The 18,636-nt window shown below is 37.3% G+C and overlaps 1 protein-coding gene and 1 long non-coding RNA gene across 2 annotated transcripts in view; both read right to left on the bottom strand.

Moving 5' to 3' along the window:
- On the bottom strand, positions 1–960 carry LOC140523574 (olfactory receptor 2V1-like). Its single transcript, XM_072638388.1, has one exon. The coding sequence runs from the start codon at positions 946–948 to the stop codon at positions 1–3; it is 948 nt and encodes a 315-aa protein (XP_072494489.1). The 5' UTR covers positions 949–960.
- A 7,611-nt stretch (positions 961–8,571) lies between these two features.
- LOC140523573 (uncharacterized) overlaps positions 8,572–18,636 on the bottom strand; it is a 55,179-nt gene continuing 45,114 nt past the window's right edge. The window contains exon 4 of the long non-coding RNA XR_011973424.1: positions 8,572–8,741. This is a non-coding gene — a long non-coding RNA (uncharacterized lncRNA). The remainder of the gene's footprint in view (positions 8,742–18,636) is intronic.

Genomic DNA, 18,636 nt, shown 5'->3' with positions numbered 1-18,636 from the left:
TTATTTCGGGCAGCCCATAAACCAGTTGCTCACTTTCTTCCGCAATGCCCTCATCACCTCACGGTTTCTCAGACTGTAAATCAAGGGGTTGAGCATGGGTGTAAGGATTGTGTAGAAGAGGGAGACTATCTTGTCATGAGCAGGAGCACGATAGCGTTTGGGCCTCAGGTAGATGAACATGGCTGTCCCATAAAAGAGAGAGACAGCTGCCAGATGGGATGAACAGGTGGTCAAAGCTTTTTGACGTGCCAGGGCAGAATTCATGTTGATCACAGCTCTCAGGATTTTGGCATAAGAAGTCACAATTATAGAGAAAGGGAAGAGGAGCATAAAAACACAGCAAAAATAATTTAGGGTGTCATAGAGGGATGTGTCAGCGCAAGCCAGCTTCAACAAAGCTAGCACCTCACAGAAAAAGTGATCCACCTCTCGAGAACCACAATAAGGGAAAGTCAGGACTACCACTACCTGGATTAACCCATCTAGGGTTCCAAAGGCCCAAGAGCTACCAACAATCTGAAGGCAGACTCGTTGGCTCATAAGGACATTGTAACGTAGAGGGTGGTTGATGGCCACATAGCGATCATAAGCCATCAGGCCCAGTAGAAGGCCCTCAGAGCCAACTAGGGTAACAAAGAAGCCAATCTGCAGCCCACATCCAATAAAAGAAATGTACATGCTTTCATTTATAAAATTGTCAGCCATCTTGGGTACAATGGTACAGATCAGACTGAGGTCCATAAGGGAGAGATGGCTAAGGAAAAAGTACATGGGAGTATGGAGCTGAGCATCACAATAGATCAGGAACAGAAGGAGGATATTCCCAGCCAAGGCCACTGTGAAGACCACCAGGACAGCAGAGAAAAGAACAAGATCAGTTCGATTGTGTGAAAAGATGCCCAAGAGGATGAAATCACCTAAAGTTGAATGGTTCAACCAGGGCTCCATGATTCTACTGTTCAAGATCACCTAGAGAAAGAAAAAGATGGATTCTGAGGCTCAGTGATTTCCTAGACATGCCCTTATCCATCTATCCAGCCAGGTAAGTGGAAGAGTTCTAGATAGAATACTGGGATGGAATCAGGAAGTCCTGAGTACAAATTCTACCTCAGATACTTACTAGCTGTGTGACCTTGGGTAAATCACTTAACTCTCTGCAACTGCATCTGATTTAATCTGTGAAACTGATGGCATTGGACTCATTGGGCTCTTAAGTTACTTGCTCCCTCTAAATCCATGATCCTCTTATCCATCTCTACAGCTATGAATTCTCAATCAGTTGCTTCTTTTGTGGGTATTCCAGTGTAATAGCATACATTGTTGGGCCACACAAGCGTTTATTAAAAATCTCATAATGATACCCCCATACAACTGGGATATAACCACATGGTTCAGAGAACCTTGAGATACTTTTGTATCTTTTTGTTTGTTTGTTTCTGCCCTTTCTGAAACAGTGAAAAAGGTTAACTAGTGGTTGCAGGTTAACCAATTTTTAAGGGGTCAGCATGAGTTTATATAATATACATAGAAATTAAAGTCACATCAAGGAGTGAAAGGCAGTTGGATTTAAAGAACAGTAGGGAAACGAATAAGATCACAGATTAAAAGTTACAAGGGTCGTCCGAAGTCATCTAGACCAACCCCTTCATTTTACAGAACAGGAAACTCACCCCCACAGAGGTTCGGTAACTTGCCAAAGTCACATAGGTGGAATTTAAGCTCCAATTCTCATTGTATCAGAAAGAAGAAACATGACTGCTCCATTATGAGATGGAAAGGAGGTAAACTAATAATCTAGCAATGCTAAGTAGAAACCTGGGAAGACATATTGAGGAAACTGATAGAGAGTGGAGTGAGCAGAACCAGGAAAATAATTTGCATAACAGCAATAGGGTGAAGAAAAACAACTTTCAAAGATTTACATACCCACCTCCAAACTGAGAGGAAGACTCACCATACAAAACGAGATATTGTAGGGAGAAGGGATAGAAGAGGAGGGACACAGTACATGACTAATGAAGGTATTTGTTGTGCTTCACTTTTCATATTTTGTTTTGTGGGGAGGTTAGCTTTTATTTACTATTTTATTTTTTCCCCAGTTACATGTAAAACCAATTTTTGATATTCGTTTTTAACACTTTTGAGTTCCAAATTCTCTTCCTTCCTCCCTTCTCCCCACCACTGAGATGACAATCAATTCAATATGTTATACATGTATGGTCATTCAACATATATCCATAATAATCATGTTGTGAAAGAAAACATACACAAAAAAACTCAAGAAACATAAAGTAAAAAGAAAACAAACTGTGCTCAATCTGTATTCAGAAACCATCAGTTGTTTCTCTATGGAGTGGACTGTTCATATTTGAAATAGAGATCTCACTACCACCACCCTTATTCATCTCCTTTTGACTCACAACCACCTAGTATCCCCATAAAAACTATTCTGAATATTTTTCTCTCTCTTTAATTGTCCAATTCTCTCTCTGTTTAAAAACACTTATCAAATGTCATGATCCTTTCTTGGTTGTCACGTTTCTTGACATCCCTTCAACACTTGATAGCATCAATCCCTTTCTCCTTGTTACACACACACACACACCCACACACACACACACACGTATGTATATAGATATATACTAATTCTTCTCCAATCTATATGATGCTTCCTATCTGCTCTTGTTATTCCCATCATCACCCCTAAGTAGTAACATTCACCAAGGTTCTGTACTTTTTCTTCCTTCTCTCAGTGGTGCTAGACATTTTCACTATTCATCTATCATTTCTATTCTGATCATTCCCAAGTCTAAATGTCCCATCTAGATGTCCCATGTTCAGAGAATCTTGAGATATTCTGTATCTTTTTTTTTTGTTTCTGCCCTTTCCGAAACAGTGAAAATTACGTTAACTTGTGGTTGCAGGTTAACCAATTGTTAAGGGTAAAGGTCAGCATGAGTTTATATAATATACATAGAAATAAAAGTCACATCAAGGAGTGAAAGTCAGTTGAATTTAAAGAACAATATGGAGCCTTAGCAGTACTAGATATCTCACTTTATTACAAAATAGTAATCATTAATGCAGTACTGGTTAAAGATTAAAGGGGCTTATAAGTGGAACAGATTAGTTATACAACAAATAGCAGCAAACAAATACTCCAGCCTATTATTCTACAAGCCCAAGACATTAGCTATGGAATTAAAAAAAACAAAGTTCAACAAAAACTGTTGGGAAAACTGGAAAGCAATATGGTAGCAATTAGCTTTAGTGTGGACCATCACCTCAAACTACATAGAATGGACACATGGCTTAAATATAAAAACAAAAATCATAAACAAATTAGAGGAGCAAAAAAGACATTACTGTTCAGATCTATGTATGGGGAAATAGCTCCAGACCAAAAAAGGGAGAAAGAAGGACAAAGAAAATAAAAAGGACTACTATAATCACATAAAATTTTAGTTGTATGCATAAAGTTAATGCAACTAAATTAGGAGGGTAGCAGTTAAAATAGGGGGAAATGGTTGTAGAAAGTTTCTTCAATAAAATTTTTATTTGAAAGATATACAAGGAACTGATTCAAATTTAAAAGAATAAGAACCCTTCCCCAACTAATAACTGGGCAAAGCATATGAATTTTCAATTCTCAAAAGAATAAATCAAAGCTATCAACCAACATGAAAAAATGCTCCAAATCACTAATAATTAGAGAAATGCACATTAAAACAATTGTGAGATTCACCTCATCCTCATCATGTGGAAAAAGTGGGGACAAATGGGAAAATGACTAATGCCTCAGGGATTGAGGGGTTAAAAAGACACATTGCTGCCCTGTTACTAAAGTTAGGAACTGGTAGAGCCATTCTAAAAAACAATTTAAAACTACACAAAACACTCCTAAACTGTTCATCCCTTTCACTCTGAAGCATCACTGCTAGGCCTATAACTTAAAGGGAATAAACAAAGAGGAAGAGGATCCATATGCACAAATAACTATTAGCAGCCCTTTCATGGAGGCAAAGAACTGGAAGCTGAGAGGGGACCTATCAACTAAGAAATGACTAAACAAATAAACACACATGAATGTCACAGAACACTATTGTGCCATAAGAAATAATCAAAGGAATAGTTTCAGAGCAACCTGGGAAGGCTCATGTGAATCGATTCAGAATGAAGTGAGCAGAGCCAGGAGAACAATTAATACCATAAAAGCACTGTAAACATCAAAAACACGAAAATAAATCTGATCCACACAATGACAAATCATGATACCAGAGGAATGATGATGAGGAATACTATCCACCTTCTGACAGAAAGGTGATAAACTAAAATGCAAAATGATACTTGAAATTTTGGAAATAGAGAATGTGGGAAATAGTTGTGCTTGAAAATGTGTATTTCTTAGAAGAGATTTGATTTTCTTTTTTCAGTGGAGGGAAGGAGGAAGGGAAGGGGAAAAATAGACACTTGTTAATTGAAAAATAATAAATTTTAATTTAAAAAAGAAAGCTTTGCAAACTATAAAAAAATCCTGGCTCTTATCTTCATTAGCTGTATAAGAATATACAATTCATATAATTTCTCAGACCCTTAGTCTTCTTATTTTTAACACTAAAATGGTACTATTCGAAGTACTTCATCTCCAGTTCTAAGACACTCACTGTGATGTTGACGTACTATTGTATTCTCCAAGGTTCAAGCCCTGGTATGTGCTATCAAAGTAAAAAGCTTTGCCTATGGGCCCTGTAGTAGAATATATGTCTTTTTCCTGTGGTCATGACTACCCAAATTCAAAGAGAATCATTACCTTCTTGATCACAGGAGGATCAATCACCACACCATTGGTATCACAAATACTCAAAGTATAGCTATACCAATGTCAAAAGCTTGTTGCTAGAATCAAGTGAGATAATCTATAGAAAACATTCCATCAATACAGAAGTGCTATGAAAATTCTATATAGTTTTTTACTACTCTTTCTCATTATTTCTCTCATTTGCCTCATTTAGTCTCTACCTAATGCCACCACTCTGCTTAAGCTTCATATTCCCTCATTTGGGGACATTACAAGGCAAGTACAAATCTTATTCTTTACCCTTTCTACTTGTGTGACCTTACACAAATTTGTTAACCTCTGGGACCAAATATCCTCATTTGTAAAATGAGGGAAGTTGGCCAAAATCATGAATCCAGAGAGGGAAGGAATCTCAGAGACCATGTCATATTAGACATTTTACCTCTAATTTCTCCAACCACTCCTCTAATTCATCCTAACACCAGATTAATCTTCATAAAGCATCATTTTAATTGTGTCACTTCCCTACTCAAAAATCTTCACTGTCCCATCTTCTAAAGAAATTCCCAAATCTTTAGCTAATCATTCAAAAGCATGCAATCTTCCTCCACTTATCTTTCTGACTGAATCTCCCACTGCTATTCTTTCCATACTCAACTGTATCAAGAAATGCAATGTCTGAATTCAGCTAGACAGGTTAAGAGAGAGAAAGGAATTTGTCCAACATAACACACCTTCTAATAAGCAACAGAGCCAGAACTGAATCCCAAGTTTCCTGATGCCAAGTATGATACTCTTTTGTCAACACAACACTACTTCTGCCAAAAACTTTTGTCATTGCTTCCTGTAGACTTGCATGAGGAAATTTGATAAAAGTCTGTATAATTTTTAAAAGTTCATTCAAAAATAAATGTTCATTACTTAACTTTGTAGTACAAATATTTTGGTTCTTTTGCAGCAGAGAAGGTACATGTAATTTCTTTAATTCAAATATTTTAATATGAAGAAAGGTTATTAGTTTAAAAAATTTGCATTTTCATATTCATAGGAATGAAAGACAATGGTCTTTACCTTATATAGACAGTACATATGTAGTCCATTTGCATTTCCTGCTATGTAAAGTATCCAGAAAATAATAGGATACTGAACTTTACATAGAAAGTCTCTTGAAGAAACTTCTGGGATTGTTGAATTATGAACAAAGGAAAAAAAGCCAACAACTTTATATTATGGTCAAAAGAAAAGTTTGTACTAAATATGGATCTTCCTAGCCATTCCACTGGCATCAAGCCTTTCCATGTGCCTGTCTCTAACAGGTATCTTCCATGTTAGTTAGATCATTTCCATGTAAAGAGGAATTCAACAGTTATAAAAGTAGATTCACCTCATGTCCAGTATTTACATCATCATCCCTTCTCTATTTATGTAATATGGAATAAACATTCACAGTACTTAACAACGTGGTTTTTTATGGCTTTCATAGCGATAAGATAAAGGTTGATAAAAGAATAAGAGAGGTAAAGTGTGCAAATACAAATAAAATATGCAATCACAAAAACGATGCCACCACAGGGTTCAGAGTCTGAAGGTCTTAACGTGAATCCTGGTTCTCTCACTTACTCCCTAAGTGACCCTTGGGAAATCACTTAGCCATTCTAAATCTGTTTCCACATTTGTAGAATGAAGGAGCTGGTCTAAATAATCTCTAATGTTCTCTCCAAGCTCTAAATCTTTGACTCTACAATCCATGATCCTATAACCCTGTGATAAGCACTTTCATTTGATTCCAAAACTGGAGTGATGGATCAAAAAGGCTCATTGGAACTCCTTTGGGAAACCCTCTTCCCACAGAATTAGGTTTGTTCAGTAGCTAGGAATGAGGCAAGGATAGTCTGTGGAATGATCTATACTAAATGAGTTAGATAAAAGGATCAATATCAAAACTTGCATTTTTGATATTGCACCAAAGTCTAGTTGTGCATGTATTAAGAGCCAAGAGGGAGGCATGGGAGTCATTCACACAAGAATGCTGCCAGAAGGAGGACTCCCAGAAAAATGATGGGGAGGGAGATAGGATGTCCCTGATTTCAATACATCCTTCCCCATACTCTGATGTGCTTGGGTAGAGGAGAAAAGTTACCAGTCTGGGAGTCTCAGTTTCTCTTGTCATGCGGTATAGATTTTATACTATTCAAGATCTGTTCTAGTACCCCAATTTCACATAAGAAAATAGCAATAACTTCCACTTATATAACACTTCCAAATTTGCAAGTTTTTTTAAAAATACCTCATTTATCACCTTTTGTTGTAGTATATTTACTTGCAGACATCTCTTATTCTGATAGAATATAACCTTTTTAAGGATAAGAAACATTTATATTTTTAAGGAAAAGAATCAATTCTATTTTTGTCTTTGTATTGCCAACACAGAGTATCATATCTAAAACATAGTAGGTTCTTTAAAAAATGTACATTAAATTTAACTGAATGATCTCTGCAATCATACCTCAGACCATTCTTTCCAACTGGAATGCTATCTTCCTACCACTCCATTTTTGCCTATTAAAATCCTGCCCTTCCTTTAAAAATCAGCCTGAATCCCACTTCCTTCAGGAAGACTTCATGTACCACTCCAGTCAGAAATGATCTCTGCAAAATCCTAAGGCATCTTACCACCCTTCTCTCATAGTATCTTGTGCTGAAGCTATTTGCATCCAAGAGATAAGAATTTTTTCTCATAGTCTGTAAGGGCAGAGAGGAGGAGGAAAAGGCTGGAAGGAAAGAGCAAAAAAAAAAAAAAAGACCTAGATGGGTTACCAATTTTTCATTTGGGAACAAAAGAAAATATACTATTTATATTACAGTTTTAACTACTGCTCTCTTTTCTCTCTCCCAGAGCTAGAGAATAGTAAGTTTTCCTTCCTACAATCATCTTGCAAAGACTTAATGATTAAGATTCAATATTCTTTTCCTTTCTCTTTCCTTGGCTAAATCAACCTAGTTTCTTCTGCCTCCTGTCCTCCCTGGCATTCATTTCTTAGTTTTCTAGATCACTCTTCCACTACGGAGGTCAAAATTAGACCCAGGACAGAGAGAGGAAGAAAGGGAGAGAGAAAGATTGACAAAACAGAAAGTTATGGTAATCAGCAGACCAAGAGCGGGGAGAATCACCCAGAAAGGCAGAGAGGGAGGCAGGAAAATGCAGCAAGAGAGAAACAATGAGGAGAGAAGAAAGACTGAGAGGTAAACAGTAACTGAAAGAGGAAAAGATGGAAAATCAACATGCAACAAAGCAGAAATTCCTTGAGAGGTGAAAAGAGCAGGCGGGACAGTCACTCACCAGTGATCCTCTCGAGAGAAATGGGCTCAGCAGAGAAACTCCTTCACCAAAGTGCCTCTAATATTAAAAAATAAAATATATCTTTTCACATAGTGGGAATATCAGGAGAGTGCCTACAAATATCACATATCATTCTCAGGCTTCCTGGTCTCTTTCTGCCCTACACTCTCAGACTGGATCAGTACTTAAACCTTATGGGAGCAAAAAGCTCAGTGACCAGTTTTCTAGCTCACTCTGTCAATCTGTTGCTCTGTCTGTCTTTCTCTTTATCAGCCAGAGAAATTTCTCTTCTCCTCAGTCCAAATAGAAAGGGAAGAAAAATACTGGCCCAGATAAGAAACTCTGAATCAGGAACAGTGGGCAATGCCACATCTTTCTTTCAACTCTCCCATACCAGCTCACCCTGAAGAACAGGGTCTCTACTCACCATCCACCTAAGGATTAAATCCCAAGGAAAGAGCTCAGAGTCAGTTTCATTCCCAGGGGAAGTGCAGGTGCCCCCAGCCACAAGGACAAGCTCTCTCCAGCTCACAATTAGCACAGGTCCAAAGAAAGGGAGCAGTAGGCAAGAACTGTGAGTGACAACATATGCAGGTCAGGAATCTAGAACATGGCAAAGAGAAAGAAAAGAGATTGGTTAGTACAGACTTCTTTAAAAGTATAAAGAAGATGTAGCTTGTCTTTATTACCTTCCCATTTTTGTTTCTGCACCTTCATCCAGGCAGCACTTAATGCCCTCATACTGTCACATCTGCCCAGGGATTTCCTATTCAATGCCTCAGACATCCCTGCAGATTCCTATGATCCAGGTTTTTCTTTTCTCCTTCTTTCATCAAAATCTATTCGAATTGGAAGACCTAACGTGGAAAGACTCTCTCCCACTTACTTCCCCTTTTTAAGAATTGCTTAAATCTTTAAGATGGAGTTTCTTCATAAAATGAAAATCAGAGTAACCATACCACTTATAGTTGTCAATGAGAATCAAATTATGACTGAAGGGGACTTTGTAATCAAAACAAATAGTTCATTTTTGCTATTCTAAAATGTTCTTCCAGCTCTCCTTCAATCCTACTCAAATAACTCATGAGGACATGGAGGTGAACCTAGGTTCTCAATGCCCTATGAGTTACAGCTCTATCTGGCCTGGCTTGCCAAGTTGGAAAAGCCTTACCTACAGGCCCAGTGGCATCTTTATATCACAACTATCCTAGTTAAAACCTAGAAAGAGACCCATGACTGGAATTCTAGTTACCAGGTGATAAATTTTTGTGACTACAACTGACAAATACTATCTTTTGAGGAGTTATGGGCTTATTATTTGCATCAATAGAGGGAATGCCCATACCTCTAATGAGATTGGAGTATTTATTCCTCCACAATCTGGCTCCCAGTTAGCTACCTTTTCAGAATTAGCTCCCATTTTTCCCGGATAGAATCCCTCTGCTCTACCTGAACAAGTCTGCTCAGGAGAGGCAACTAGGTGGCACGTTGGAGAGGGAATCAGAAGAGTCAGAAAGACCCAAGTCCAAATCTGGCTTTGGTTGCTCATTGATTGTGTGACCTTTGGTAAGTCACTTAACCTCCTTCTGTCTCAGTTGTCTCATGTGCAAAATGAGAATGATAAAAATAGCACCTCCAAAGACTACTATGAGGATCAAGTGAGAAAACATTCTTAGAGTGCTTTGCTAACCTTGAAGGGAGATATAAATGCTAGCTATTGTTGTTATCAAAAGAGACAACATTATACATTGTAGAGAACATAGAACTTGGTATCAGAAGACCTGAATATAAGTCTTAACTAATGTTAATTTAACTCCAAGACAAACTAGTTATCTGATCTGCAAGATAGGTCCCCTATTTGACACTCAGTTTCCTCTATGTAAAATAAGGATAATCACATATGCACTACAAGAAGGATGGTAAGTTTGAAGGGGAGAAAAGGGTGAGATATTGAAAATAAGGAATTGATGAGAGAGCAAATTTCATGACTTGTAAGGCAGATTAGTTCAAAAGACTACTCTGTGTAGGAACCAGAGACAATAATGTAATAAGTTTGGGGTTCCAGGAAAACTCTGAGAGAAAAATTTAACCAGAACCTAGAGGTTGTAACTGTTGCTAGACAGAAATGACCCTGATTTCCTGAGGATAAGAGATTTGAGATACGTAGCCTGACTGGTTTGAGGTAGAAGAAAAAAGACGTAACCAGAGGAAGAGGACTCCTCTATTAAACTATACGTATTTGAAACCATAAGTAAAGTGGAACAGTTTTAATTTACCAATGTATAGGGGATAGTGACTGGACCTATGGTGTCATTTATATAGGCATGTATAGAATACACTCTGCCTCACTCTCCCAGAGCCAGATTTGCTACATCTCTCCTCAGGGATATAGTTTGGGAGGTGCTGGTAAATGTTTACTGATCAACACTCTGAAAATAGAAGAGGACACATTTTAAAGTTTAACCTATGTTACTAACACCTTCTTAAGTCTAGAAAATCAACAGAAAAATAAATCCAGCCATAATTGAAGTCTGCCAATTTCTGAAGAATAGATGCTCATGCTGAAAATTTAACAATTGGCTCTTATACCCTTGGTTCTAAGGTACCTGGAAAGATTGCAATGGTATCTTTATTGCCATTGGTTCATCCCCCACTGGCTGTGCTCACAAGTTGTTAGGTGCTAGTAACTAGTGAAAATCATGTAATATCATGTGAACTAATCTATGCCAGTGCCTGAACTAATCAACCAGAAGAAGACCCTCAGCCTAAAAGATAACCCTTCCTTCCTCTCTGAGTAAACTCAGAGAATGCCTCTTCCGTATCAACAAGGCCAGAGGAAGCTGACCAGAAAATTCTTCTGTTAATGACTACCAAGGACAAGGAACCTTAACGAAAGACACTATCTTGAATAGTGGAAATTGTCTTATCTTAATATTTTATGGACATATGCTATATTGTGTCATGTTAATGGTAAAGAAAACACAAATATGTTGGGTCATAGTTTCATTTGACACTTCATCAAATCTCTTATCTTATTGTATTTACCACCTATTCAATTAAGAAAATTCCTTGCTCATACTATGGTGAAACATACATGGAGATCATAATTTTGAGACATGAATTGAGATTGATCTAAAACATATTTAAGCCTTTTCATTCCTTTTATTAGTCAAAATTTAAGTTTTGGCTCCATGATCATGTATCTGCTAGCTTTAGGGGAATAAAGAGTATGAATTTATATATCAACTAACCCATTTGCCTCTTTTAACCAAAGTTTCAGGTTGACAATTATGGTGCAGTTGACTTTGGATGGAACTGATGGAGTAGGAGAAATAGCACCCCAACAACACTAGACATTCAGGTGCCTCAGGATTCATTTTTCTTGAAGTCTTAACCTTGAAGCGATTCTGTAAGTTCTCCTATTCCTAGCTTCCAAAGAACTTCCACTAGTTTGGTTGAAGTACGAAATTCCCTTTAACATACCTCAGGGGATGAAGGATCAAGTCAATGTTCAAACTCATTGTATAGATCCCCTGGAGGTAAGGATCAATCTAAGAAAAATTAGTTATGGGACAATCATAAACAAAAATTAAAATCCTGCTAACAAGACCTCAGCCTCCTACATGTCAAGCCATTACCAGTCTAATGACCACAAATACTGCCAGCGCTGATGGAAGTAAACTAAAGATAGCCCCAAATGATGTTGGCCACTATGGGGCTCTTTTAACTAATAAAAGTTACTTTATCTTAAAAACCAAATCAGTTTAACGTCCAATAAACCATATGTCTAAGAGCGGAAATGTTTTCATTGTTGCTTTGTTGAGATGGCAGAGCTACAACAAAAGGCAGCACCTTCTTCCCTTAAGGCTAGCAAAGCTATTTCATCATCACTCCCAATACTGGCTAATTCCCTCCACCCCACTCTCCCATCTTTCCCAACAACCCCAGCCAGTCAGTGTCCTCCAAACTACACTCCTCCTCTACCCTATTCCTTACTTCCTCCATCCCCCCTTTCCCTTAAGGATTTCCCTCAGTTTATAGCTAAACCTCCTTCCCCACTTGCCCAAACACTAGCATTACAGCCTGAAGAGAACCTTAAAGCAAAAAGGGAGCTTCAAACAGCTCCCATCCCAAACTCATACCCCACCCCTAATATGGTAAGGGACCACAAACCTGGTATTTGTCATTATTGCCAGAGATCAAGGCATTGGAAAGTTGATTGTAGGACCTACCTCAAGGATGTGAACAGTCAGAAACATCAGGATGCCAAGACACCGCCCCCCCCAACAACAATAGAGATGCTCCGAGGAAAGGCTGTAGGATTGGATCCCCATCCACCCTAACCCTGTCAGGTCTTGAATCCTTGCAAATTGCCCATCCTCGGAATAGTAATTGCCAGTTTGTGATAAGAATTTTTAAAAAGCTTCTAATTCCTCTTCTCTCTCTCATTAATTGTACACTGTGTTTGTATTTGTATTTGTCCCTGTCAATCTGTCTGCCTGTGTGTGTCTCTGTGTTTGTATCATGTGTGCTGTAAATGTATTTATTACCTTGTAAGATTTATAATGCAGGCAGCCAGAGGCTTCTAAGGGCTGCAGCTGGCAAAGCAAACAAACAACCCTGTAAGATTTTCTTCCTTGTGGTTCCTGGTCTGACCAAGCTGGAAGATCAGTGAAAAGTCAGATGCAGCTAAAAATATCTTAGCTAAGTCTGGAAGTTTTGAGATTAATCATTAAGAAGTTTGGAAATTGATCATTTTGAGATTGCTGGAGAAAACTCCTGAGACTGGGGGCAACTCTTGGAGCTCACCTGTGCTAAAACACCTCCTCCCAATCCTGATTGCTCAGCATTCCTCACTCCCTCCCCAGATCAGATTAAGAGAAGAGAATGCGGGAGAATTGTAGGAAAAATTTAATCACTCTTTCCCACCTAGCAAAGGAGGAGGGGGTAGGAACAGTAATCACAGACTGGCAATGGCTATAATGGCCATGTGCCTCTGGCCACCTTGTAACCCACCCTTCTAGGCAAAGCCTGGAAATGTCACCTAGTCCTACACATTCTACCCACCCTGCCCCAGCAGCTGCAAACTGCTCTAGGTTCAGTAAATTCTGCAGCTGTGGAGGAAAGGAGAGCTGGACAGATCCAGCCTGTGGCAAGCATTCCCTAAACCCTGCCACCAAGAATTATCACCAATGGGAAGCCAGTCTCTGCTCTTGGTAAACTCTACACTTCTGTTCCAGTTACAAAATGTACCAACTTTTGGTAAGCTATTTTATCTCTGGCTGTCCCATTTTCTAATTTATACAGGGAAAATAATAATGGTTGTTGTTATAGGATCAAAGTGCTACAATAATTGTAAGATGCTTAACACAATGACTGGCATACGTTAGACACAATGTTATTACTATGTCTAATTTAAAGTAATTGTTCCATATGTCACAACTTTGAAGTAGTTTTTAAATACCAAAAGTAGTAAGTAGTAACTAAAAGTAGTAAGATCAATAATTTCTATGTGTGATCATCTAGAATGTTGATGTTATTACTGTATTAATAAATTGTATTGTATTTCTGAAGTTCCCTTAGATTGTAAAATCTGAAAGAATGTTATGAGGTAGAAAGGGTGTAAAAACTTTTCATCTGGATTTTGTTGCATATGAATTGGGCTTTTAGAAAGATGTGATAAAATCTGATGGTTTGAAATTGTTATGTTTGGTTATAAATAAGTAATAATAATAATATTGATATTTACCATGATAGCAGATTTTTTCATTTAAAATCTTGGCTATTATCAAAATAAATATGAAGGTTTAAAGTTATGGTTTCCACATGTTAATGGTGAGATGAATGATTCTCTGTGCAATGTGATTTAGAAAAGCATTCATTGAATGGATGATCAATTGTTTCAAGTTTTAAATACATAATAATGTTTAGGGCATCCTTATATATTTCTAGATTGTGTAATTTGATTGTATCAGGTATGTTGTTAAGAAAGAAATTTCTCTTATAATCTAGATGTTAGATGAAGAATTGTAGAAAAATAAGAGAGAATGAAAGGGCTAGGATAAATCTCCAAGTTTTATCTATATTTGAACCTCAAAGAATTAATTTTAAAAAATAATTGAAATCATTAACAACTTTAGTAAAGTTGCAGGATATAAAATAAATTCACACAACGCATTAGCATTTCTCTATATTACCAAGAAAGTCCAGCACCAAAAGATAAAAACAGAAACGCCATTTAACTAACTATAGGCAATCTAAAATGCTTGATTCTATGGAGAAGAGAAAAATTCATGACCAAACAAGAGACTGACAACATTACAAAATGTAAACTGGAAAATTTGGACTATCCCAAATTTAAAAGTTTTTGTACAAGCAAAACCAATACAAGTAAGATAAGAAGGAAAGCAGAAAGCTAGGAAATAATCTTTACAGCAAATGTTTCTGATAAACGTCTCATTTCTCAGAAATATAGAGAATTGAGTCAAATTTATAAGAATGCAAACCATTCCCCAAATGGTCAAAGGATATAAATAAGCAGTTTTCGATGAAGAAACCAAAGCCATACAGTCATATGAAGAAATGCGCTAAGTGGCTATGCATTAGGGAAATACAAGTTAAAACTACTCTGAGGTATCACCTCACATCTATTGAACTGGCTAATATAACAGAAAAGGAAAATGAGAAATGTTGGAGAGGATGGGGAAAAATTGGGACACTAATGCATTGTTGGTGGAGTTGTGAACTGATCCAACTATTCTGGAGTGTAAGAACTGTGCTCAAATGGCAATCAAACTATGCATGCCTTTTAACCAAGCAGTACTAGGTCTATATCCCAAAGAGATCACAGAAAGAGGAAAAGGGACTACTTGTACAAAAATCATTACAGCTGTTCTTTATATGGTGCAAAGAATTGGAAATTGAGAAACCCATCAATTGGGGAAAAACAGAACAAGTTATGGTATGTGGAGATATACAAATACTATTCTGCTATAAGAAATGATAAGCAGGATGATTTCAGAAAAACCTAGAATGGTTTACATGAACTGATGCAAAATGAAGGGAACAGAACCAGGAGAACTTCATACACAATATCAATAGTATAGTACAATGATCACCTATGAACAACTTGGCTCTTCTCAGCAACACAATGATCTAAGACAATTCCAAAAGACTTACGATGGAAAATACTATCCACACCAGAGAAAAAACTGATGGAATCTCTGATCAGAGCATACTATTTTCAATTACCTTCTGTTTTGGAAAGGTGGTTCTTTTCTTTTGAACTGTTTCTTTTTTCACAACATGACCAATATGAAAATGTTTTACATGATTACACATACATAACATAGTAAATTGCTAACCATGCTAGGGAGGGGATGGTAAGGAAGGGAGGGAAATAACTTGGAACTCAAAATTTTTTTTAATGAAAGTTAAATATTAGCTTTACACGTAATGGGGGAAAATACTATTTTAAAAAAGACAAATATGATGCTTTAAAAAAACTTTGGCAATTCCATTGGGGTTAAGTGACTTGACAAGGGTAACATAACCAGCATCAAGTCTCTGAGGCCACATTTGAACTCTGGACCTCCTGGTTCCTGGCACATAGTAAGTGTTTAATAAAAGCTTCTGGACTGATTGTTATGAAGATCACTCAAATATAACATGGATATTTAGCCCTCATCCTTGACAAACAAATTCATTTGAGTATACTGTTTCCTCAAGCTATTGTCTTATTACCTCTCCTTCATTTATTTTTTAAATTCTGGATATTTTTCATCAAAAAAACTACACAACAAACTTTCTTCCTTTGCATTTTATTTAAATAGAATGAATCATTTTTCATACTTCTTAATAACATAAAGAAATCTAAGTCATGTAATGAAATAATGAATAAGATAACATGTAATAACTGTCTTGTCTTCCTTGTCATAGGATAAGAGATTTAAAGATGGAAGGGACTTACACTGTCCTAATTTTGGAGTTAAGTAGTGACTATCCAAGGATGAACAGAGCTTGAGAAGCAGAGGCAGGATTTTATCTGACTGATTCCAAACTCAAAACCCATCATTGTGCCTGCCAAAGGAGGTGAAAATGCAATTGCAAAGGACAGTCCTTTAAACTTTAAACCTCTCAAGGACACCCTAGACACCTGAAAATGAGGGAGAGAAAAAACATAGGGTTGTCTCACCACCTGCCATCCAGCATTCCTGCCTGACCCTAAGAAACGTCTTCACTCACAGGGGATTGAAAGACTAGGGAATGGGGCAAAGTGGCTAGGTAATAGAGGTTCTGCTTGAGGTAACTCACACAGGGGGCACCTGAACTGTCCCCATATCCAGATGATAGAACATACCTCTTTCTCAACCTACCACAGGATGGGAAGGATGGAATAGTGGTGGGAGCAGCACCTGTTTTAAATAGGCTGGGCTGATATTTTTATGAGGACTAGGAGGCCATCCTTGCAACAGATTAGCCTTTTTTAAGTTCAATTTTTGGTTTTTTAATTTTTAATTTTCAACACTCACTCCCACAAAATTTTAAATTCCAATTTTTCTTGCCATCTCTCCCTTCCTCCCTTCTCCAAGATGGCATGCATTCTGATTATCTCTTCCCCCAATCTTCCCTCCCTTCTATTACAACTCCCCCCCGCTTTCTCTTATTCCCTTGCTGTCTATTTTTTTTTTGCAGGATAAGATAGATTTCTATACCCCACTGCCTGTATGTCTTACTTCCCAGTGGCATGTAAAAATAATTTTCAACATTTTTTTTTAATTTTTGGTTTCCAACTGGCCATAGACTAATGCCTGACACCATACACCAGAATAAAGTCCAAATGCGTACATGATGTAGGTATAAAGGTTGATACCATAAACAAATTAGGGGAGAAAGGAATAGTTTATTTATCAGATTTATGGAGAGTGGAGAAATTTATGACCAAACAAGAGAGAGAGAACATTATAAAATGCAAAATGGATAATTTTGATTACAACAAATTGAAAAGTTTTTGCACAAACAAAGTCAATGCTACCAAGATTAGGAGGGAAAGAGAAATCTAGGAAAGAATTTTCATAACTAGTGTCTGTAGTACAGGTCTCATTTCTAAAATATATGGAAAACTGAGTTAAATTTCAAAAAATATAAGTCATTTCCCAATTGGTAAATGGTCAAAGGTTATGAACAGGGTGTTTTCAGAGGAAGAAATTATAAGATATCTGTAGTCATATGAAAAAATGCTCTAAATCACCATTGACAAGATAAACGTAAATAAGAAGAAAACTCTGAGATACCACATCACACCTGTCAGATTGGCCAACATGACAAAAGAGGAAGATGATAAATGCTGGAGAAGATTTAGGAGAGTTGGAACAATAATTCATTGTTACTGGAGCTGTGAACTGATCTAACCATTCTGGAGAGCAATTTCGAACTATGCCCACAGAGTTATAAAAATGTGCATACCCTTGATGCAGCAATATCACTTCTAAGACTGTACCCCAAAGAGATCATAAAAATGTGAAAAGGAACCACATGCACAATAATATTTAAAGCAGCTCTTTCTGTAGTGGCCAAGAACTGGAAATATAAGAAATACCCATCAACTGGGGAATGGTTGAACAAGTTGTGGTATATGAATGTAATGGAATCCTATTGTGCTGTAAGAAAGGACAAACAGGCAGACTTCAGAAAAATCTGGAAAGACTTATATGAACTGATGCTGAGTGAAATGAGCAGAAGCAGGAGACCATTATACACACTAAGAGCCACACTGTGTGAGGACTGTATCTGAAAGACAGCCCTTCACAGCAATGCAAGGACCTAAAACATTTCCAAAGGATTCTTGATGCAAAATGCCATCCACATCCAGAGAAAGAACTATAGAATCTGAATGCAGAATGAAGCAAACTGTTTTCTCCTTTGTTATGCTTTGGTTTGGTTTGGTTTTTCTCATGGTTTCTCCTATTCATTTTAATTCTTCTACACAACATGACTAATGTGCAAACGTGTTTAATAAGAATGTATGTGTAGAACCCACACAGGATGAGATGCCATCTTATGGATGGGATGGGGAGGGAGGGGAAGAAAATTTAAAACATATGGAAGTGATTGTTGAAAACTGAAAACAAATAAATTCATTTTAAAAGAACCAAATATGTATTTTAAAAACACCTCCCATTTATTCTATTCTCTCCTTATACCTCCTCAAAAGTGTTTGCTTCTGATGACCCCCTCCTCTGAATTGCCCTCCCTTCTACCATCTTACTCCCCTCTTATCCAATTCCCCCCTACTTTTCTGTAGGATAAGATAGATTTTCATATCCAATTGAGTGTGTATGTTATTCTCTCCTTAAGTCAAATCCAATGAGAGTAAGGTTAACTCATTCCCTCTCACCTCCTCCCTCTTCCCCAACATTGTAAATGATTTTTCTGCCTCTTTTATGTGAGATGATTTACCCCATTCTATTTCTCCCTTTCTCCTTCTCCCAATGTATTC

This window comes from Notamacropus eugenii, chromosome 2, assembly GCF_028372415.1.
Source record: "Notamacropus eugenii isolate mMacEug1 chromosome 2, mMacEug1.pri_v2, whole genome shotgun sequence".
Lineage (NCBI taxonomy): Eukaryota > Metazoa > Chordata > Mammalia > Diprotodontia > Macropodidae > Notamacropus > Notamacropus eugenii.
Note: the sequence above shows the minus strand (reverse complement) of the source record. Positions and strands in the feature narration are given on the sequence as shown.